The 23413-nt window shown below is 35.7% G+C and overlaps 1 protein-coding gene across 1 annotated transcript in view; it reads left to right on the plus strand.

Moving 5' to 3' along the window:
- Positions 1 to 23413, plus strand: part of MIB1 (MIB E3 ubiquitin protein ligase 1) — a 114989-nt gene that overhangs the window by 38316 nt on the left and 53260 nt on the right. The window contains exons 8-10 of the mRNA XM_060028778.1: positions 5410 to 5554; positions 7188 to 7321; positions 13385 to 13492. Coding sequence (XP_059884761.1) covers positions 5410 to 5554; positions 7188 to 7321; positions 13385 to 13492 — 387 coding nt within the window. The remainder of the gene's footprint in view (positions 1 to 5409; positions 5555 to 7187; positions 7322 to 13384; positions 13493 to 23413) is intronic.

A 23413-nucleotide genomic window follows, 5' to 3' on the forward strand; every position in this document is an offset into this window, starting at 1 on the left:
TCTCTTTCCTTAGGTACTACCTGTTCCATCCTGCCGACTGCCCTTACTGCCTTGCCCTGTATCCCATTCCTTTCCACCTTGCTATATCCTCCTCTTCAGCTCTCCACTTTGCCCACTCCCTGCTCCTGTCTCATCCTGTTCCAAATCCTGTCTTCCCAAGTCCCGTCCCATTTAAGCCCCTCCTTCCTGTCCCATGTATACCTCCCCTCCCACCCCCTTCATATGACATCCAGCCCACCCTGGTGTGTTGTCCAGTCTCCTGTCCTGGTCAACACCTTTTTCTCTTCCTGTCCAGCCCCAACTCCTGCCCCATTTGCCCTCTGCCCCCTCCTATCCTGTCCAGTCCCCCTTTCCTATCCTTCATGATGTCCTGTCCCTCCATCAGTCCATTCCTCCTTCCTGCCTTAGTCCTTCAGCAGATGTTTTAGCAGAAGCAGTGTGCCTGTTAGTCTTCAGGGATGTACTAGTGAACACAACAGAAAAAAAAAATCTCTGTTGTTGTGGTGCTTTCATTCAAAGACATTTCATAGTTTGCACATGGTGCTGACATTTTTTATTGCTTTAGTTAGGTATGAATAAGTGATAGTTGTATTTCAGGACTATATTTTAGAATCATTATTTTTCTCCAAAAAGTTGAGTTCTATATAATCCCTCTTTGTTTTGTTTGCTTTTGGTATTAAAGTTGGTTAAAAAAATGTATTAATATACTTCAGGCCTCACTATAGTGTGGTGTTACTTAAAATGTCATTTTTTGACGTATTTTATAGGAGCTGTATATACTATTTAAAATTATTTTATAGTCAAGATGTTTTTGTTTTTTCCCCTTATCAGTGACACCTTATAGCATCTTCCATCTGTTGAGTGCCCAGTTATACTGAGCACTGTGCTGAATGATGTATACATACATATGCAGCACATACTATATATATGTTTACACGTATATACATAAACATACAAGCTTTATTTGTCTTAGGAATATTATAAGTAGGTGGTGGTATGACATCCTTATTTTAAATATGAGGAAATCAGAACTAAGATAATGAACTGGAATTTGAACCCAAATCTATATTACTTCAAAGCCTGTCTCCCATATTAAGCTGCTGTATAAGCAAAACCTCTAGGTAATTTCTGGAGGGCAGTACTGGGGTTCCAGTAGTGACGACGTAGATTTGAATCTTCTCAAATCCTCATGATAAAAACAGTCAACAACTAGATTAGTTAGCATAACCGAAAAAGCTACAAACATCTGTAACAAAGCCAGGTGATAGAATAGTCTTTTGAATCTTAAAATGTGAACAAGTAAAGATAAACCATTGACAGCTACAGGGTCTGCATCTGTGTGGCAGCAGAGAGAATTAATGGAGCATCAGGTGGACCTGAGAAGGGGGAAACTCCAGAATAGCTAATGAGTATTCATTGGTTAGTGTGGTAGATTAATGTGATAACAACAGCCGAACCTGGGAGGGCTCTTGTAGACTCCAGTTTGGGGTGAGAGCAATAAGTCCATGCTAAAGTCTGAAGGGACTGGAGTAGGCTGGGGCTATAAACTCTCCAAACCAACCAGCCAAATCTCCCTTCCAGGGCAGAGCCCTCCATTGAGGAGAAAATGCTGGGAATAGAAGCCAGATTGAGTAGGGTGGAGACAGTAGGCACAAAGGAAAGAGTAAATCCAGGCAAAAGTTGGAAGGGATCATGGTCGAATCCCTATGCACTGTTATTATTGAAAAAGGAGAATAAGGAATAGAATAACTTCTCCACAGACAGATGAAAGTACATCAGAAAGATATGCACAGAAAACTAAAATCTAATAATTCAAAATGAGCTAAAAAATTAAGAAGATGATAAAAGACATGGAAGGATGAAATAAGTCATAATTAGAAATGAGGTAGAACTTAGGAAAGAATTTTTAAAAATTCATTTCAGAAATGAAATAAGTTAGAAGCAACATAGAGCAAATAAATACAACAGATAATGCCTTAAGAGAAACAGAAGGTAAAAAGGAGGAAAAATTTTAAAATCAAAAAGATAAAATGTATTTGAGAGAAAGTGACAAATATAGAATATCTAATATATGTGTATTAGGGAATCCTTGCAAAAAGGAAAAAACAGTAACCAAAGTAATGGAATATAACAAATGCTAAAATTTGTAATTCCAGGAAAGTTTACCTGAAATTGAAAGATTTGAAATTAAATATTAAAAGGGCATGTTGCATACCTGGGAAAACTAACCCAGAACACCAAACACAGAGCCATATTCTGGTAAAATAATAGAATCTTCAAGAAAAGAAAAATTTCTTTGGGTAAAGGAAAAAAGAAAAAAGACCAAGTTACTTACAAAGGAAAGAAAATCAGATTGTTGTTAAGAAAAAAATGTGATCTCAATGTTTTATGCCAGAAAACAATGAAATAACATTTATTTAAGGTGCTCAAGGAAAGAAAACGTAAGCTAAGGATTTTATATATAACCAAACCGACTTTCAAGTACTGTAAAGGCTGTAGACTGCTGTGAAATGTAAGAATCCAGAGAATTGAGTCCCCATGAGCCTTTTCTGAGTAATCTATTAGAGAATTAGTTTTAGACAACCAAAATGACTGAAGAAATGTCAACTGAAGGACTGGTAGTGATCATTAAATAAATATTTATTTATTGAACTAAGATTAAATGATAGTTATAAAGGAAACGGTAGAGTTTATAATGGTTATATGCTCTAACAAGATAAAGTATGACTGTCAGAAAATGGGCTGGGAATGCAGAGAGGATATGATAAGTTTAATGAGCTGTTTGATTGCATTTTAGTTATTAATTGGGACTATATAAAGTTTAATATAAACTTTATATTTAAAAAAGCAAACAATGGAAGGATTAACCATAAAGTTAAAAAAAAGTTTTCATGTAAAAAAAAAAAAGTTTTCATGTATAGCAAGGTAATATGATATGGGGGACAAAGGTAGAAGGGAAACATCTTTGAATATGTCTTATTTTATAGATTTGATTTGAAATCACATGTATTTTATACAATTAGAAAAAACAAAATTAAGTTCAAAAAGGAAACTCCCCAAAGTGGAGAAGAAAATGAAACAAATGAACCTAAGTGTGTTTCCTGTTGGCATAATCATACAGAGAGGAAATTCCAAGTGATTTCCAAATGAGCAGTTATATGATAATTCTAATACTGTTATTCCCAGTGACTCTGAGGACCAGAATTATCAGAGAGGTAAAAAGGAGACGCAGAGGTAGTATAGAAGAGGTTAAGTAAAGACCCTGTAGTCTGGAATTTGAATTGGAAGAGTGTTTAAACTCACGATTTATTTTATCTTTGTTTTAAAACACACTGCGCCCCCCTCCGTTTCCTAGCTCTGTCCATGAAAAGACGTGGAAACAGTGACCATTCCTGTAACAATAACCAACCTTAGTGCCTAGATTATGGTCTCGAAATAGCCTTTCCATCTGTGAAGAATCACGGCTCTTTGGAGAAATGGCTAATTCTAGTTCTTTGGCAGGAAGTGAACAAGATGAGCCTCATACCAGATAGCAAGGAAGCTATCAAAGATTTCTAGGTATGTTAAAACGATCTGGCAGCCAATTTGAAGGGTTTCTCACCAAATACTAAGACAGATGAATCTATTAAACTGCACCAATTAGTAAAATTAGGATTGGATGAATCTTTATAAGACAAATAACCCTGTTTCTTCAACAAGTAATTTGCAAAGAAAAAAAATGTGTAGGTTTCGTTAGGAACTTGATTTAAACAAACTAAAAAATATTGTCATTTGTGAGGCAATCAGAAATTTGAACACTGACTAGTAGTTTATTTTATTATAGTTATTGATAATTTGGGATAGGTTGATAATAGTATTGAAGTTATATTAAAAAAAAGAGTTTACATGACAAAATAATACAGGAGGGGAGAATGGATAGGGAAAACAAGATTGGCCATGAGCTGACAATTGTTAAAACTGGTTGATGGGTACATGAGGATTCAATATACAATTGTCTATTTTTGTGTGTTTGAGATTTTCCGTAAAGAACAGTTAAGGAGGGAAAAAAAAAAAAGAATGCAGCCTCAAAGAGTTTGAGATGATGGTGGAAAATCCCAGGTGAAAATGTCTAATGAGAAGTTAAAATTAGTGTGTGTTTTGGGGCGAGGAGAGGGGTAAACAGGGCTGGAGTAGTATATTTTGAAGTCTTTGGAAGTAAGACGATAGTTGTCAAGTGGATTACATTTCCAAGAAAGTAGAGTAAAAAACAAGGAATAAAGTTTGGGAGAATGAACAGACTTAGGAATCTGAAGAAGGAAAAGGAGCCAGTGAGTGGAAAAAGGGAAGGAACAGGCAGAAAGATTAGGCTGTCATCCAGAAATCAAGGGAATATTTTCAAGAGTTGGAGTCAGATGCTGTGGAGAGGTCAAAATAGAAAACAAGTTTAAGGGCAGTCTCCTCTGTGTTAGGAAATAGATATTATCAGTATCACCAGTTTTCTAGTGTTGTTATTGGCTATTCTGTTGTGCATAAGAGAATGGGTTTTGGACCTGAGTTTGAAATGGGGCTAATAAGATTACATAGCTTTCAGGATTTTATGTATTAGGTGAGTCAGTACGTATAAAGCTCTTAGAACAGTACCTACCACGTGAGGGCTGCTGCTTCTGGTTGTGTTCCGTACCTAATTGCTCTTCTTACTCCATATATTTAATAAGCATGTTACTTCTACATACTTCTGTTTTGAAATCAGGCTTGATTCCAAAAAGGATTTAAACATAGATGTAAGCTTTGAGCCCTTTTTGGTTTAAATTGCTTTTTTTAGAAATCAGATTTTCTTTTTTTAGGCTAGATTGATGGTGGTTTTGGACCACTTGCGTTACAAGTTCTCAAGAAGTATCTTATGAGGTTAAAAAAGGATTGGGGACTTCCCTGGTGGTTCAGTGGTTAAGAATCTGCCTGCCAATGTGGGGGACACAAGATCCCACGTGCGTGGAGCAGCTAAGCCCATGTGCCACAACTACTGAGCCTGTCTGTGCTCTAGTAGCCCCTGCTTGCTGCAACTAGAGAAAGCCCGTGCGCAGCAGTGAAGACCCAACGCAGCCAACAATCAATCAATCAATAAATTTACAAAATAAATTTACAAAAGAAAGGATTGAATATCAGAAACCAAGATTTTGTGAACTTTTATGAATAAAATAGATTGTCATGATTGTTTTATATTATTGTGGAAATGTAGTTTTATTAAAATATTTTTTAAAGATACTCTTTAAAGTTTGTCACTAATAAACAACCCATTTGAATATGATTATCCTTTAAAGGTTTTTTTTATTAGGAGTGAAGTAAAATTAGTACTTTAAATATGTAAAAACTGGTGGTTGATTTTTACGGTATATACTTCAGACTTGAAACATGAATCTAATTTTTTTTAAGACTTTAGGTAAAGTTGGCCGAGTACAACAAATTTATTCAGACAGTGATTTAAAGGTGGAAGTCTGTGGAACATCTTGGACGTATAATCCAGCAGCAGTTTCCAAGGTGGCATCTGCAGGATCAGCCATTAGCAATGCATCTGGTGGTATGTTTTGTTTCATGTTTCTCTAAAAGTAATATGGTTTACATTAGAACCTTTCCCAATTCCCCAATTCTTGTATACAGATAATGTCGTATGTGTTCTTGATTTTCTCCTAGATCACATAACCTCACTTGAATATTAACTACCTTTTAAACTTTCGCTAAAGGTTTTTTATTTTTTTCTGCTTTTTTCATATGATGAACAATCTTTGTTCTGGCTGAGGTATGCCCTGGAAAAATTCCATAAATATGTGCTTTTTCTTGGATGTATCAAGGGCTTCTCCACATCAAATCTGAGATACCTGAAATTCAACATTCTTACTCCTAGTCGGAAGTTATGTTTTCTGCTAAAGAACCATCACTTTCTTAGACTACTTCATTTTCTTTTTATTTCCAATATTATTGCTAGCCGATGGCTTTCTTTCTGGATATTTTTACATATCAGCTATACTTTTTCTCTTGTCATTTAATAGGAGTTATATACATGCCACAATGAGTAGAAAGCTATGTTGAGATGTGAGTATGCTGGATGCTTGGGTAGACTCATGCCCAAAATCTTTCCTTCTTATGCTCCCGCTTTATATACACACTCACTTCATTCAACAGCAAATTACAGCTTACTGTATGTGTATTGTTGTCATCCAGAAAAGAAGATAGAACCATAACTGTGAACAGTAAGAAAGTAAAGGAAAACATTGGGTGACCTCCAGTTTTATTTTGTACTGCTTTCTACTTCTTTGCTTCTGTCTTGTCTTTCCTGCTGTAATTTGCTAATGTATTTGAAGTTTAAATCATGTGGTGTTATTTTTACCTTGAGGTTAGATGGCATCACAGTAGGCTGACTTTTAACAAACTGAAAGAGTGAAAGATGGTTAATATCCTTTTCTCAAATAATGTGGACTAGGTGTTGGGCCTCTGCCCCACTTTGTGACTTCTTTCCTTTCCAGTAAGTAGATCCAAGAGTTAAGGAGTAGAACTGGGTAGATTTGCTACTGATAAATGCTATTTAGAAAAAAAAATCATATTGAAAGGGTTTATGTAAACACATCTCTGGTTCTTCCTTGTTTTAGTCAAAACCAATCAATTGGCACCTTTGAAGTATGTTATTAACCCTTAGAGATCCATTTTTAACTGAAAATTGGTTTGTTCCTAAAATATTTCCCCAGACATTATAGAGATTATATTGCTTTTGAATCATAACCATTGATCTGTTGATCTAGTCTAAGATCTGTTAACATTGAGCTCTGAGTGTCCATATGATATACTTAAGACCTGAAAGACAATTTGTATCATTATGATACTCCCACTGTAGTGTGTTCATTTATAATATCTTTGGTATGACTCCTAAATCTTGAATTATAGTTTGTATGTAGCTCTTCTTTTTCTGAAATGTTAACTTGAAGTACATGAATTGGAGTAAACTGGGAATACCTGTGGGCTCGAATTTAATGCAGCTTTATATGGTAGTAATTATAATGTGCATGGGTAATATCTGTAGCATAGTACAAAAATAATATTAATGATAGAAATAATAAAAAAGGAAAAGTATATATTATAGGCATATGGGTAATGCTTGTCTGTTAGTAGTTAAGGTTTGAGATCCTCCTATATTAGCAGCTTTATTTGATGCTTTACAGAAAGACTCTCCCAACTCTTGAAGAAATTATTTGAAACCCAAGAATCTGGTGACCTCAATGAAGAATTAGTTAAGGCTGCTGCCAATGGAGATGTTGCTAAAGTGGAAGATTTGCTAAAAAGACCAGATGTGGATGTGAGCATTTTAAAAATTATTTTGAAGCATACACAAGAATGGAATAGTTATAACGAACCTTATACTTCAACAGTTATTATATTTTGCCACATGTGCTTCATCTATTCCTTCTTGCTTGTTTTTCTAAGGTATTTTAAAGAAGACACTGGGCATCACTTCTTCATTGTGCATTTCTAAAAGATATTGACATTTTCTTAATACTGACTTTTTAAATTTTATGATTGACAAAATTTACTTTTAGGTTTTTAAGTAGTGTCCTTTTGGGAAATTCAGGGAAGTTTTCTCATGTAAATGTTATCTTATTATGTTTAAAAAATGTATTTTAGTAAATTTTATAAGCAATTTTCCATCTCTCTTTTCAAAACATTTAATTTAAACTTTTTCCCTCCCCTCCTTATGAAAATTGACTGTTTCATAGTTTATAATGCAGGTGAATTAGGGTTCATGCATTTTGTGAATCTTAATAGTTTATGTTGTAATTTTACCATTTACAAAAGCCATATTTTAAACGGGTTCAAAATTTAAATTTTGGTTCTCGCTTAGTCATCCATTGGCTTTGTCATTGCTACTATTGTGGCACCAGTATGATGTCAGTACCAGCCAAGAGACTGTAGGTTGAGTGTCAGTTTGGATCATTGTCACTGTGTAGTGAGGGCTTTTGTTGCCACATTTTTGTGTGCAAGTATGCTGGATAGTTTGACAAAGATCAGATCTGTAATTATAAGGTGTAAACATCTTATTTCTATGATCTCATGTGGCATTTTAGGTTTGTTAGAGATCAGTTGCAGCAGCATGACACAGTGGTTTCTTGATTGGTTATGAGCTATGTCACAAATAATTTGTTTCAGATATTCAAGTTTTTTGTGTTTGGAAAGTAGAGTCAGACTTCTTTTATATTCAGTCAGGCAGATTTACATGTTATTGTACTTAATTTTTTCCTTTATTTAATTACTAATTTATTTTAGTTGTTTTTTAGAATGTCATACATTCTAAAAATTTCAAGGGAAAAACAGTTCTACAAGGTTTGTTATGAAAAACAGCATCTCTTTTTCAATCTTATTTTACTTTTCTTCAGAGGCAGCTATTTTCACCTCTTTCAGCTGATTTTCTTCATATGCTTACCTCCACATCTTTCAATAACATATTTCTATTGTTATTTCTTGATTTTTATGTTTTAGGAGTTATCTTTTGATACCTCTCTGTGAAGGTGAGGATTCAGCTTTCTTTTGCCACCTCCAGCCCATCCCCGCTACACACATACACACCTCTTCCAGGTTCTTAATGTGGTATTATATTGTATTGTAATTTTGTTAAGATTAAAATTAATTGTACATGTTATTATTCAAATGACATTCATATCTAAGCTGTGGAGGATACTAGATTGTGTTTTCTTACACAACTTTCTGTTTTCCTTGGTGTTCATAATCGTTCTTTAAAAAAAAAACTGAGGTGTAATTTACATACAGTGAAATACATGGATCAGTTTTGACAAATGCATATACCCACATAATCCACAGCCTTATTAAGATGTAGAACATTTCCTTCGTTCCAAAGAGTTCACTTGTAGTTTTTCCCAGTCTCTCTTATTCCCAAGAGATAATCTAAAATCGTTTTCACTTATTAGCAATCTATATTGTTATAATTAATTCTTCTCCAAAATTCTCTCTGATTGTGTAATCTGTCAAGAAATTCAGGCACATCAGGTATGTATTCATTTTATCTTCTGAGAGAGATTTCTCTCAGTGCCTTCTGACCTCTTCCATTTGGCCAGGTTGCTCTCTATGCCTGATGCCCGTTTGGAATGTCTCTCACACATCATCCTGGAGGTGCCCTTCCCCTCTCTGCTGTGTTGGATTTTTTGTTTTCTGTATCCTCTGTCCTTCTGTTTCAAAGTTTATTCCCTCTTTTGTGAAGTATGGCTTTTAGTAGCTTCTTGAGAAAAAGAGTGCATGGGAAATAGACCTTCAATATATATATTTTTTAACCTTACTATTAGGTTTTAGATGGGAATAGAATTCAAGGTTAGATATTATTTTCCTTCAGAATAATCCCATTTTCTTCCAGCATTCAGAATTGCTGTTGAGAAGACTTATTAAGCCATTCTGATTCCTGATCGATACTGCATGTGAGCTGTTTTTTTCTTTTTTTCTTTCAAGCATGAACATCTCTTCTTGTCACCACAGTCTGAACTTGTACAATGTTGTGCTTTGCTGTGGATCCGTTTTCATCCATTACTTTTAATGCTTGATCTTTATATTCTGGAAATCATGTCTTTCATATTTGGGAATTTTTGATCATTTTTTATTTTAGATTTTATCTTTAGAGCAGTTTTACAAACTAAAATTGAGAGAGGTACAGAGATTTCCCATGTATTCCCAGTCTATCCAAATGCATAGCCTCCCGCATTATCAACATCACTTGCTAGAATGGTACATTATTTTACTAAGGATGACCTATATTGACACATCATAATCACCCAAAGTCCATAGTTTACCTTAGAGTTCACTCTTGGTGTTGTACCTTCTGTGGGTTTGTACTAAGGTATAATGATATGTATCCATCATTATAATATCATACAGAGTATTTTTACTGCCCTAAAAATCTTCTGTGGTCTGCCTATTCACCTCTTTTCCCCACCCCATCTCTGGCAACCACTGATCTTTTTATTGTATTCAATAAAAAGTTTTGCCTTTTCCAGAATGTCATATAGTTGGAATCATACAGTATGTAACCTTTTCAGCTTGGCTTCTTTCACTTAGTAATAGGCATTCAGGTTTCTTCCATGTCTTTCTGTGTCTTGATAGCTTGTTTCTTTTTAGTGCTGATTAATATTCCATTGTCTGGTTGCATCAGGGTTTATCCATTCACCTATGTAGGACATACTGGTTGCTTCCAAGTTTTGTTAGTTATGAATAAAGCTGCTATAAATGTCTGTATGCAGGTTTTTGTGTGGACGTAAGTTTTCAGCTTTCTTTAGATTAGTACTAAGGAATGTGATTGCTGGATCATATAGTAAGAATGTGTTTCCCTGATGATATATATTGTGGAGCATCTTTTCATATGCTTATTTGCCATTTGTATGTCTTCTTTGGTGAGGTGTTTGTTCAGGTCTTTGGCCCATTTTTTAATTGGGCTGTTTTCTTAATGTTGAGTTTTAAGAGTTCTTTGTATATTTTGGATAACAGTACTTTATTAGATATGTCTTTTGCAAATATTTTTTCCCAGTCCGTGGCTTGTCTTCTCATTACCTTGATATTTTGTTTTGCAGAGCAGGAAATCTTAATTTTAGTGAAGTTCAGCTTATCAACTATTTCTTTCACAGATCATGTCTTTGGTGTTGTATCTTAAAAAAAAAAGTCATCACCATACCCAAGGTCATCTAGGGTTTCTCCTGTGTTATCTTTTAGAAGTTTTATAGTTTTGTGTTTTACATTTAGGTCTGTGATCCATTTTGTTAATTTTTGTGAAAAGTGTAAGGTCGGTATCTAGATTCATTTTTTGCATGTGGTTCCAGCACCATTTGTTAAAAAGATTATCTTTGCTCCGTTGTATTGCCTTCGCTTCTTTGTTAAAAATCACTTGACTATATTTATGAGAGGCTATTTCTGGGCTTTCTGTTCTTTTCCTTTGTTCCGTTTGTCTATTCTTTGGCCAGTACCACACTGTCTTGATTACTGTAGCTTTGTAGTAAGTCTTGGAGTCAGGTAGTGTCAGTCCTCCAGATTTGTTCTTCTTCAGTATTAAGTTGGCTATTCTGGGTCTTTTGCCTTTCAATATAAACTTTAGAATCAGTTTGTCAGTATCCATAAAATAACTTGCTGGGATTTTGATAGGGATTGCATTGAATTTATGGGTCAAGTTGGGAAGAACTGTTAGTCTTTCTATCCATGAACATGGAGTATACTCCATTTATTTAGTTCCTTGATTTCATTCATCAGAGTTTTGTAGTTCTCCTCATGTAGATCTTATACATATTTTGTTAGATTTATACTTTAGTGTTTGATTTTGGGGGGTGTAATGGTAATGTGATGGTATTGTGGTTTTTTTATACATTTCCTTGATTATTAGTAATGTTGAGCATCTTTCTATGTACCTGTTGGCCATCTGTATGTTTTCGTTGGAAAAATGTCCATTCAGATCCTCTGCTCATTCTTTAATCAAATTGTTTTTCTTGCTTTTGAGTTGTATGGGTTCTTTATGTATTTTGGATATTAACTTATCAGGTATATGATTTGCGCATATTTTCTCCTATTCAGCAGGTTGCCTTTTCATTTTGTTGATGATTTCCTTTGCTGTGCTGTGATACTATGTTTTCAGTTTCATATTCTACTTGTTTGTTAGTATATAGGAATGCAATTGACACTTGTGTATTAACCTGGTATCCTGCAGCCTAGCTATAATTGCTTATTAGTTCCAGGAGGTTTTTGGTCTCTTTCAGATTTTCTACATAGATGATCATGTCATCTGTGGACAAGGACAGTTTCCTGTCTTCCTTCTCAATCTGTATACCTTTTATTTTCTTTTCTTGCCTTACTGTATTAGCAAGGATTTCTAGTATGATGTTGAAAAGGAGTGGTGGGAGTGGACCTGCTTGCCTTGTACCCAATTTTAATAGGAAAGTTGGGAGTTTCTCACCATTAAATATGATGCTAGCTGTAATTTTTTTGTACCCAGTCTTTTTCAAATTGAGAAAGTTCCCCTTTATTCCTTGTTTACTGAGAGTTTTTATGATGGGTGTTGGATTTTTTCACACGCTTTTTCTGCATCTATTGATACAATCATGTGATTTTTCTTCTTAACTCTGTTCATGTGATGGATTACGTTAATTGAGTTTTGAATGTTGAACCAGCCTTCCATACCTGGGATAAATTCTACTTGGTTGTGGTGTATAATTCTTTATGTACTTTTTGGGATTTGATTTGCTAACATTTTGTTGAGGATTTTTGTATCTGTGTTCATGAGAGATATTGGTCTGTAGTTTTCCTTTCTTGTAGTGTCTTTGTCCAGTTTTCGTATTAGGGTAATCTGCCCTCATAGAATGACTTAGGAAGTTTTCCTTCAGCTTCTAGCCTCTGAAAGAGATCGTAGAGAATTGGTATAATTCTTCCTTAAATGTTTGGTAGAATTCACTGGTAAACCCATATGGGCCTGGTGCTTTTGGTTTTTGAAATTAATTAATTATTGATTCAGTTTCTTTATTGGACAGAGGCCTTTCACGTGGTCTGTTTCTTCTTGTGTGAGTTTTGGCAGATTGTGTCTTTCAAGAAATTGGTCCATTTCATCTAGCCTATCAAATTTGTGGGCAGTTTCCAGAATATTCCATATTATTCTTCTAATGTCCATGGTATCTGTAATGATATCCCCCTTTTCTTATATTAGTAATTGGTGTTCTTGGCCATTTTTTATAAAAGGTTTTATGGATGGGAGTGAATGTAGTGGGATTAAGGAATTACACTTAGACTTGGGTGTATCCATGAATAAGTAATGCATTTACACAACATCTGAAGTGAAGAAAAGGTTGGTTGAAAATTACTGCTTTATATTAGAACAGTTGTGTATAGCTACCCTGGTAACTCATTTATGTATGCTTCATGGTAGTTTACATTTGTCAAACTACCATTAGCATTTGGCTATATTGGCTGAATTGAATTTCTTTATACTGTAGCAGACAGTATCTTTTCTAAAGGTTTTTCCATTCACCTCATTGCTTTTTCTTCACTGAAACAGACTCTGAGATTTAATAATTCAAGTAGATATATACATGCAAAACGAATGTAACTTACTTCCCTTCGTCCCTTCTTCCCCTCCTTCTTTTCTATTTTCACCTTTGCAGACTGCCTAAAAGTTTTCATAACTCTTTGAACAATGGAAATTTCCAAGTTCCTGTATCCCTCCCTAAATTAGAGAAACCAGTTTCTGGTGATCTATGCTAGGATATATAGAACACCAACCTAAATTGTTTTCATACAATCATATAATTTGCTGGCTTTAAACGTACACTGTATGTATATATTGGCTCTTTCTGATTTGTGACATTCCTTCATCCTTTCTTTTTTTATTTAGGTGAATGGACAGTGTGCTGGTCACACAGCCATGCAAGCTGCTAGTCAGAATGGACATGTTGACATTTTGAAGTTACTTTTGAAGCAAAATGTGGATGTAGAAGCAGAGGTAATTAAAACTAAGCTTAAAGAATATTTTAAGTAAAAATTAATGTCCTAGAAATGGTACTTCTTATCATGAGATGGATTTTTTTCGTTTTGAAATTTAATATTAACCTAAGCCTCTTCTGATTGAAAAGAAAAATTTGACAAAAGACAGCTTGAAGCATTTCGTATTTTTCTGTGATGGCTCAATATTCTAGGCATAACCCTAAGTGAAGATAGTTGAGTTTCCCTTTGCTATGGTAGAAGCACCATGTTGTTGGGAGCCCAGTTGGATTTACCCATGAGTCATGCTGGGGAAATTGAGGGAATAGGAATATAAATCATGTGCGGCAAGATTTTTCCTGATATGTGACACTCGGAGGCCTTTTGTTGTTGTTGTTGTTTGTCTCCTGAGGGAAAAAGTAAACTAGAATTTGTTTAGTCTTTTTGTTTCCTGATCTTTATATGGGTTTTTGAAGATTTTTATAATGCATGTTTATCGCTCTATGTGTGTATATGTGCTTAATTTAGAGTATATTCTTATTAAAGGAGAAATAAATGATTTTTACTATCATTGGAATTTCATTGTATGGCTGGTATGAGGGATGGCTCCCTTTGTTGTAGCTAACTATAACCTCATCACTTAAAGAGTATATTAGAATTACATTTGTTTTAGTCTAATATAAGATTATTTAGGAATAAGCCAAATTCTATCAAAGTTTAACTAGGCAAAAGGTTGCAATTTTGTCCAAATGACACTCTCATCTGAGGAAGCTATTTAATATGGATTTGAATTTTCTGAGGGCTAAATTTGTTGACCAGTCTGTTTTTACTAATTATAAAATTTTAATGACATATATTTCAAAAGAGAAGTCTTAGACATTATTTTTGCTTTTTTCCCCCAGTTGTATATATCTTGAGTTGTTGGACAGCTACTAAAGAGCCATTGGTTTTGTAGGTGTAAATAAGTCATCTTTGATGTTGGAATTTTTCTTTTGCCTAGAGCTTGAATTTTAAATTAGTATATTATACGTTTGTAAACTATATGAGACGTTGTGTAGAATAGGGATGTAGCTGTGGGGTGGGGAACGAAGTTAGCACTATTTCTCAAGAGTAGGTTTTTTTTTTTTCCTTAATTGAACTCAAATACAAAGCAAATGGTTAGTTATTACTGTACACATAAGCTTGGAGTTGGAGTGAAGCTCAGTAGGCTAGGTGTTTGTAAATAATTTATCTTTCACTTTGGAAACCACATCTCTTACTAAAGCAGTAAGGTACAGGTGGACTTGTACCATACCTCCTCCTTTGGATTTCCATTCTGTGCATTTTCTGTTTCAAAAACCATTGTAGGCAGATGTAATTTGTAGAAATAGTGTGAAAAAGGAATATTTACACATCAGGTTAAATTAATAACACAGTGTCCCAACTGGTAGAGGAAAAACTACATTTAAAAATTGGATTGAAATATAAATATAATTCATTGCCTAAGCGTAAAACAAAAATTTATCAATGTTTCATTTTTCTAGAATGTGAGAATTAACATTGTCTGTCATAAACAGCAATATAGTTTGTTTAAAACAGTGATTCTTAATTGGGGCACATTTTTGTCCCATGGGGGCATTTTGTGGAGACATTTTTGATTGTCACAACTGGTTGCTGGGGAGCAGGGGAGTATTACTGGCATCTAATGGGTAGAAACTAAGGATGCTACTAAATATCCTGCAGTGTACAGGACAGCTCTCACAACAAAGAGTTATCTGGTCCAAAATGTCGGTAGTGCTGAGGTTGGGAAATCCTGGTTTAAAAGTTGGAGAAAATAGCTAATTTTACGAATGCACTTAAAATTGTGATTCATCATGCACTAGCTTGTTTGTAAGTTGATTGGTTGCTATTAATTTTTTTATTATTGGAAATTTTAAACATGTATAGAAATAGAATAGTATAATGAATCCTGTGTACCCATTATTCTACTTCAGTTATTTTTCCTGGTCAATTTTGTCTTATCTGTACCCTCTTGCCTCCCATTTCCTCCACTGACTTACTTTGAAGCAGATCCAGATATCATATTATTTAATCTGTAAATATTTTAGTATGTATCCTAGAAGATAAGTACTCTTTTCTAAAAACTTTATTGTACCTTTAGCACATGTAGGCACAATAATTTAACAATGAGTTTTTAAAAATCTAATTTTATTAAAAGTTTCGAGGTTAGCTGAAGAATAAAGAGAATAATATATTTTGTTGTCTAGTTATCTCATTCTGTATCTGTATTAATTTTTTTCATCTCCATCAGGAAGTGAGCTCAAGATAGTATAGATGACAGGTTGCAAACTATAGCCCGCAGGCCAAGTCCAGCCCTTCATTTGTATTTTAAAGTATTATTGGAACACAACACACGCATTACTTAATTTTATTGTGTATGGCTGCTTTTGTGCTACAGCTGCAGAATTGAGTAGTTGTGTAGTTGTGATAAGAGATCATACAACCTGTAAAACCTAAAATATTTACTTTCTGGCCCTTCACAGAAGTTTGCTGGCCCCTAATATAGATGACTATTACAGATTTTAGTTGATTTAAGCTGTTAGTAAGCTAAATTATTTGCTATATATTATACCTTTCAAATATGTGATAAGGTTACATTTTTTCCCTATTTCTTTTTCTTAGGGAAAACTCAGAGCTATTTTGGAAAGTTGGTTGTCTCTATGTATGACCTACTGAGTACAGTAGGATTACATTCTGTTTCCTTCTTAATGTGTAGTCAAAGGCACTGAGGACTGTGAGATCTTAGGTATGTTGATATGGGTGAGCTAATGTTTGATCCTCCAGGGACTCAGTTGTTGTTTTTTTTCCCCCCTACTGATCAATATAATAGGTAAAGGTGTGGAGGATTTATTTTAATGGAAAGGAAGCCCACCTTTAAAACGTGTGTTCTTTACAGTAAGTTTTTCAAATATAGTACAAATATATACTGAAGATATCAGTAAACTTTAGGTGGTTTCATTATTTAAGGTTAATGAAAATTCTTTTAATGGAGAATATTAATAGTAGGGAACAGTACTCGACATTGTCAGAAAACCCAAGTTGTAATGGTATTGTTGCTTTCTAAAATGATATTGGGCAAAAAGTTTAATTGGTATAAGCTTCAGTTTCCTCATCTACGAAAATAACTGAAAGGGTTGGGGAATAGAGTAAGGGAAATAATTAAGATACCATTTATAATGTAGAACACAATGGGAATTTAAAGTGTGATTATTACCTGTGTTCTTTTTTTTTAAAATTAATTTATTTGTTTCATTTTTGGCTGCGTTGGGTCTTCGTTGCTGCGCATGGGCTTTCTCTAGTTGCAGTGAGCGGGAGCTACTCTTCGTTGCAGTGCGTGGGCTTCTCATTGCGATGGATTCTCTTGTTGCAGAACACAGGCTCTAGGCACACGGGCTTCAGTAGTTGTGGCTTGCAGGCTCTAGAGCGCAGGCTCAGTATTTGTGGCGCATGGACTTAGTTGCTCCGCAGCATGTAGGATCTTCCCGGACCAGGGCTTGAACCCATGTCCCCTGCGTTGGCACGTGGATTCTTAACCACTGTGCCACCAGGGAAGTCCCTGTTCTTATTAAAGATTTCTTTCCAACTAGTGGGAGTTAGCAGAGTTTCTCAAAAAAAACCCAGATGCTAATTCTGTCTGATTCTGCTTATCTAGTTAATGAAAACAAAACTGTATAAACTTTTTATTTAACTGTAATCTGAAAAGGAACGGGCAAGTGGACTTTAAGACTGGTCAGTTTAAGGAACTTCTTTCCTTAAAAACAAGTCAGAACTCAGAATAATAACATCCAGAATGGCTCTAGGAATTGGTATATGTGGTTCCTGGGGATCCATGTTAATTCAGGTTGTGACCAGAGGCTTTCCCACCTCCCTACATGCCCCCCCCCCCGAAATACTGGCACTATTAAAAACATGGGATGTCAAGAGAAAGATTTGATTTATAAGACACAGAAAACAGTCGTTAAGGTGCCTTTTACAGGAAGGCAGACTGCAATCTAAGATTGCCCAAATAAAAAAGGTCAGGTTTTCAAAGGGGACATATCATAGTTTTATAGTTCTCCCTTATCAGTAAATTTAGTTGTGCAGGTTGGGTCTTAAGAATCGTCATTCGTTGATTCCTCTTTATTTTCCCCATATTCCTCATGTGGTCTATCACTAAATTCTGTTGGCTCTTTAAAATATATCCAGAATGTAAACAGTTTTCATCTTTCCTGCTGCCACTGTGCTTGTCTCCTCACACTTCTCTTCTCCCAGCTATCTTCATGGCCTTCTCTTTCACTTCTTTCAGGTATTTACTCAAACCTTCCTTGGGAGGGGCCGTCCCTTGGCTGTCTTATCTAATCTTTTTTCCCTGCTGTTTTTTCTCCTTGGCACTTTCTACTACCTAACATTTACATTTTATTTACTTATTTCATTTATAATATTCTGTCTCCCCCACTAGAATGTAAACTCCATGAGGGTGAACTTTATCTTGCCCATTGTTGTTCTCCAGTGTCCAGAACAGTATTGAGCTCATAGTAGGCACCTAGTAAATACTCATTGAAGGAATGAATAAATGAATGAACGAACAAACCAGAATACACCATTTCCAGACAATCTAAAGGTTTTAATATGATCACAATACCAGCATCTTGATTAACTGAACAAGGTTTAAGGAAAGTAAGATGAAGTATAATATTATATTTGAGAATAATAAAATATTGACCTAATAATATAATAGTTGACCTAATTTACTGAAAATATCAGTGAGTTCAGGAAATATTTAATTTCATTGATGGCAAAAATCATGGGGACTTCCCTGGTGGTGCAGTGGTTAAGAATCTGCCTGCCAATGCAGGGGACATAGGTTCAAGCCCTTGTCCGGGAAGATCCTACATGCCGCGGAGAAACTAAGCTCGTGTGCCACAACTACTCAGCCTGCGAGCCACAACTCCTGAGCCTGTGAGCCACAACTACTGAAGCCTGTGTGCCTAGAGCCTGTGCTCCGCAACAAGAGAAGCCACAGCAATGAGAAGCCCACGCGCTGCAATGAAGAGTAACCCCCTCTCACTGCAACTAGAGAAAGCCTGCACGCAGCAGCAAAGACGCAGTGCAGCCAAAAAAAAGAAAAAAGTCATGATGGTTACCAAGAGGATTCTGGGGTGGTGGTGGAGTAGGAAGTACTAGGAATCCATCTCCCCATCTAGACAACAACTGCAATGGCAGAATCTTTCTGATGTAACTATTTTAGAACTCTGGCTTCTGTTGAAGGCTTGCTACTTCCAGGGGAAGGCTTGGGGGTTAATTTTGGTCAATTTCAGCTCTTAGCTCAGCAGGAGCTACACATACCCCACCCTCCAGCCCAGTGACAGGCAGCCAGGTATGTGTTCTTAGATCAGCTTGCAAGGTGTTCTGATCCTTGATTGCTGCTTCTGATTATGGAGGTGCAGGCACAGAGGTGGGTAGCCATTGTTGCACCCTCCCATTGTTGCAAACCCTTCCTCATTGGCTGAAGTTACTTCCAGAGGATTTAATGGTCTGTGCTTTTTTCTGCTTCCCCTGCCATTTTTCTTTTTCTCCTTTTTGGGAGCCTGGCATTAAAGACTACGACATTCAAAAGCAACTGCATATATGATGGAAATTAGAAAGGCGTTGCACATACCTGAGGAAAGGTGCAGGCTCAGAAAAGACCCAAGGAGACCTTAAGTTTACACCTCAGGCTGTAAGCATGAAGACAGGCTAAAACAGTCAAAACCAAACCAAAACCAAAACCAAAAACAAACCCTGCAGAAGGAGAAGGCTCCTGATTTCCAGACTTATGGCATTATTAGATTCAAATGTCCAGTTTTCAACAGAAAAATCACAAGGTAAACAGCGAAATAGGAAAGTATGGCCCATTCAAAGGAAAAAAAAATAAACCAACAAGTAAATGTACCTGAGAAAAACCAGATGGCAATCTACTAGACAATGACTCTAAAACAGTTGTCTTAAAGATTCTCAAAGAACTAAATGAAGATGTGTAGAAAGTCAAGAAAATGATGTGTGAACAAAATGGAAATATCAATGAAGACATAGATCACCTAAAAAGAAACTAAAAACAAATTCCAAAGCTGAAAAGTATAAGAACTTAAATGAAAAATTCATAGGGGAATTCAAAGAGAGATTTAACCAGGCAGAAGAAAGAACCAGTGAACTGGAAGATAGGACAATGGGAATTATCAAGTCTGAGAAACAGAAAGAAAAAAGGCTGAAGAAAAATGAAGAGAGCTTAAGGGACCTGTGGGGCATCATCAAGCGGACCACCATACGCATTGTGAGAATCCTAGAAAGAGAAGGCAGAAAGAGAGAAAGGGGCAGAGAGGTTATTTGAAGAAACAATGGCTAGAAACTCCCCAGATTTGATGAAAGATATAAACATCCAAAAAGCAGAATGAATTCCAAATAGGATGAACTCAGCCCCACATCGAGATACATTATAATCAAACTTTCAAAAGACAAAGAGAGAATCTTGAAAGCAGCAAGAGAGAAGCGACATGTCACTTATAAGAGATCCTTTTAAGATTTTCAACATTTCTCATCAAAAACTTTGGAGGCCAGAAGATAGTGGGCTGATATCTTCGAAGTGCTAAAAAAGCAGAAACAAAAAACAAAAAAAGGGCCTTCCCTGGTGGCGCAGTGGTTGAGAGTCCGCCTGCCGATGCAGGGGACACGGGTTCGTGCCCCGGTCAGGGAGGATCCCACATGCCACGGAGCGGCTGGGCCCATGAGCAATGGCCGCTGGGCCTGCATGTCCGGAGCCTGTGCTCCGCAGTGGGAGAGGCCACAACAGTGAGAGGCCCGCGTATGGCAAAAAAACCAAAAAAAAACCAAAACCCGAAAAACCTGTCAACCAAGAATCATATATCTAGCAAAACTGTACTTCAAAAATGAGGGAGAAATTAAGACATTCCCAGACGAAAGCTGAGGGAGTTTGTTGCCACTGGACCTGCCTTGTAAGAATCCCAAAAGGGTTCTGCAGGTTGAAATGAAAGGATATTAGACAGTAACCCGGAGCCATATGAAGAAATAAAATCTCAGTAAAGGCAAATACAAGGGCAATTATACAAGAAAGCATTATTTTAACAACAGTGTGTAACTCCACATCTTATTTTCTACATAATTTAAGAGACTGATGGATTTTTAAAAAACAGTTATTAGCTTGTGTTTTGGGGCATACCGTGTACAAAGATGTAATTTTGTGACATCAGTAACTTGAAAGGGGTGGGGATGGAGCTGTAAACAAGTAGAGTTTTTGTATGTTGTTGAAGTTAAGCTGGTATAAATTCAAATTAGATTGTTATAACTTTAGGAAGTTAAATGTAATCCCTGTGATGACCACAAAGAAAACAGTTATAGCATAAAGGAAATGAGAAGGAAATTAAAACATTTCACTACAAAAGAGCAACTAAATACAAAAGAGACAGTAATGTAGGAAATGAGGGGGAAAAAAGGCTGTATGGCATATGGAAAACAAATAGCAAAGTTACGGAAGTTTTTCCTTCTCAGTAATTACTTTAAATGGATTAAACTCCAAAAGACAGAGACGGCAGAATGGATTAAAAAAAATATTCTAACTGTGCACAGTCTGTAGGAGACATTTTAGATGCAGAGACACAGGTATGTTATTTGTATTTTACCACAATAAAAAATCATTAAAAAAATGATTGAGAAAAAAATGCATGATTGTTATTAAGGCATATTAAGGATTCAATTCAACACCCATTTTGGTTCTTACTAGTAGTAGGTACTATGATACGTATTGGGAGTAAAGATGATTAAGATGCAGTCATAGCCCGCACGAAGCTCACAGTCAAATAAAAATGACAGACTTGCAAACAAATTATTATTCTGTAGTGTGATAAGTGATATGACAGAAGAAGAGTTAAAATAATTTTGTGAGAGGCAGGGCAAGTTTCATAGGAGAGGAGTTACCTGAGCTGAGTTTTAAAGAATGTGTATTTTCAAACCAAAATGTAATGAATAAGAGCATTGAAGTCTGAGAGCAGCACATGAACATATGGGGTGAAGTAAGTTGGTAAGTTAGTTTTATATATGAGGGAACATGGCAGCAGATGAGTCTGGAATGGTCCACAGAAGTAGGCTTTAAAAGAGGTTTGTTCTTTATATAATGGAGTTACATTAAAGAGTTTTAAACATAAATTCTGTGTTTTACAAAGAGAATTCTGTTTCTTGTGTGAAGAATAGATTGGGGTAAGAATGCTGGGTGAGCTGTGGCAGTAGGTCAAGTGAATGAGAATGAAGGAAGGTCTGAATTAATTAGCTGTAGAATTGGACAAGAGAGAATAGATAACCATAGAATTTGGTGTTTGACCTAGGGGTTCAGGGAAAGGAAGTAGGTGAGCATGACCTACAGATCCTGATTTTGTTGACTGTACAGTCTGTGGCTATATCAGCTAAGGGAAGAGTGGAGCAAGAGGAGGTTTTGGAGGCTGAGAGGAAACAGAGGAGCAGGAGGATAGAAAGAACCAAGATCAGTTTAAGATTTAATTTGAGGCCCCTTTGCAGATCTTTTTAGGTAACCGTTTGGGAGTGAGCTACTGTGTTGTCCCTCAACATCTCGTTTGTTGGCAGTATCAAAGACAGGATAATGACCTCAATGTTTGAGGTTTTTTGGAATATTTAAGATAAATTCGGAAGAAAGCAACAAAACCTGTAAGTTAAGGTCTTTGTTCAACTGAGATTTTCTAATTTAGAATAAAAATCTGGAAATGAATTGTTGTTTTCTAGTGTGTATATGTATTTTACAAAATCTTTAAACTTTCCTTGTGTATTTCCCTTTGACATATATTTGGATTTTAAGGTTTTTTTTTTTTAATGTAAACAAATTGTTGACGTAACCTGCACAAAAGTGTTTCGGTAGCAGTTTTCTAACAATCATAAATATGTGGTACACTTCATAAATAGTTCCTGTTTTTATTCAGTGAGTGTTAGTGGATTCCCATTTTTAATGGTACGAGTACCACTAGATAGGCTTAAAAATTATAACAGAAAAGAAATCCAGATTGGAGGTTAGGAAGATCTTACATCTAAGATTCTGAATGCTGAAATGTGTTACTAGAGAGGTTAACAATACATACACACAAACATATTTTTTTTTGTAAGAAGCTTGTTTTTCTGGAATGTTTAAATATAATGCTACTCAGAGGAGCAAGAGTTGAATCTTAAATCTTTCCTGTGGTAGTTTGCCAGTTCCTTTATGCTTAATGTTAAGAGGTAACAAAAACTCCTAACCTTGTTTAGCTGGAATGTTAGTAAGGTAGAAGTACTCCTGAGTCTTGGATTCCTACCTTTTCAAGAATGGTTGTCAAGTCGTCATGGACTTCTACTTTTTACTTTTAGTATCTGTTTGAGAAAATATGCAAAGACCATAAACTGTTTTGAATTCAGCAACTGTTTTGTTTATTTGTTTTAAATATATTTAACCACAGCGGTATTTATCTGTGTTATCTTTGAAAAGTAGTTCAGATAAGCTCGAGTGCCATGTGGAGTTTCAAACCACTTGCAAAAACTAGAGTCCACCAGGGGCTACCATGGGTTGGAGAAAGTCTGAGAGTATGCTTACATCTGGGTGTTAAAATTTGAGATGTGTATGGAATAAAGACAATACCCTTATAATATCCTTTTCCATCTGCATCTAGCAAGGTAATGAGACTCTTTTTGGTATGGACTGTGTTTATTATCTTTATGGTGTAGTACAAGCATTTTCTTTTTAAAGCAGTTTCTTGCATTTGAAAAAAATTAAAGCAGTTGGGTCTTTTTCTACCTCTCGTCTCCTCAGAAATATGCCAGCAGAAGGTGAGGCATTGCTACTGGATTCCTCTGAAATAGTTTTGGAATTTTGGATGTATAGAATTGTACTTGTTTATGT

The sequence above is a fragment of the Delphinus delphis genome, chromosome 13, assembly GCF_949987515.2.
Source record: "Delphinus delphis chromosome 13, mDelDel1.2, whole genome shotgun sequence".
Taxonomy (NCBI): domain Eukaryota; kingdom Metazoa; phylum Chordata; class Mammalia; order Artiodactyla; family Delphinidae; genus Delphinus; species Delphinus delphis.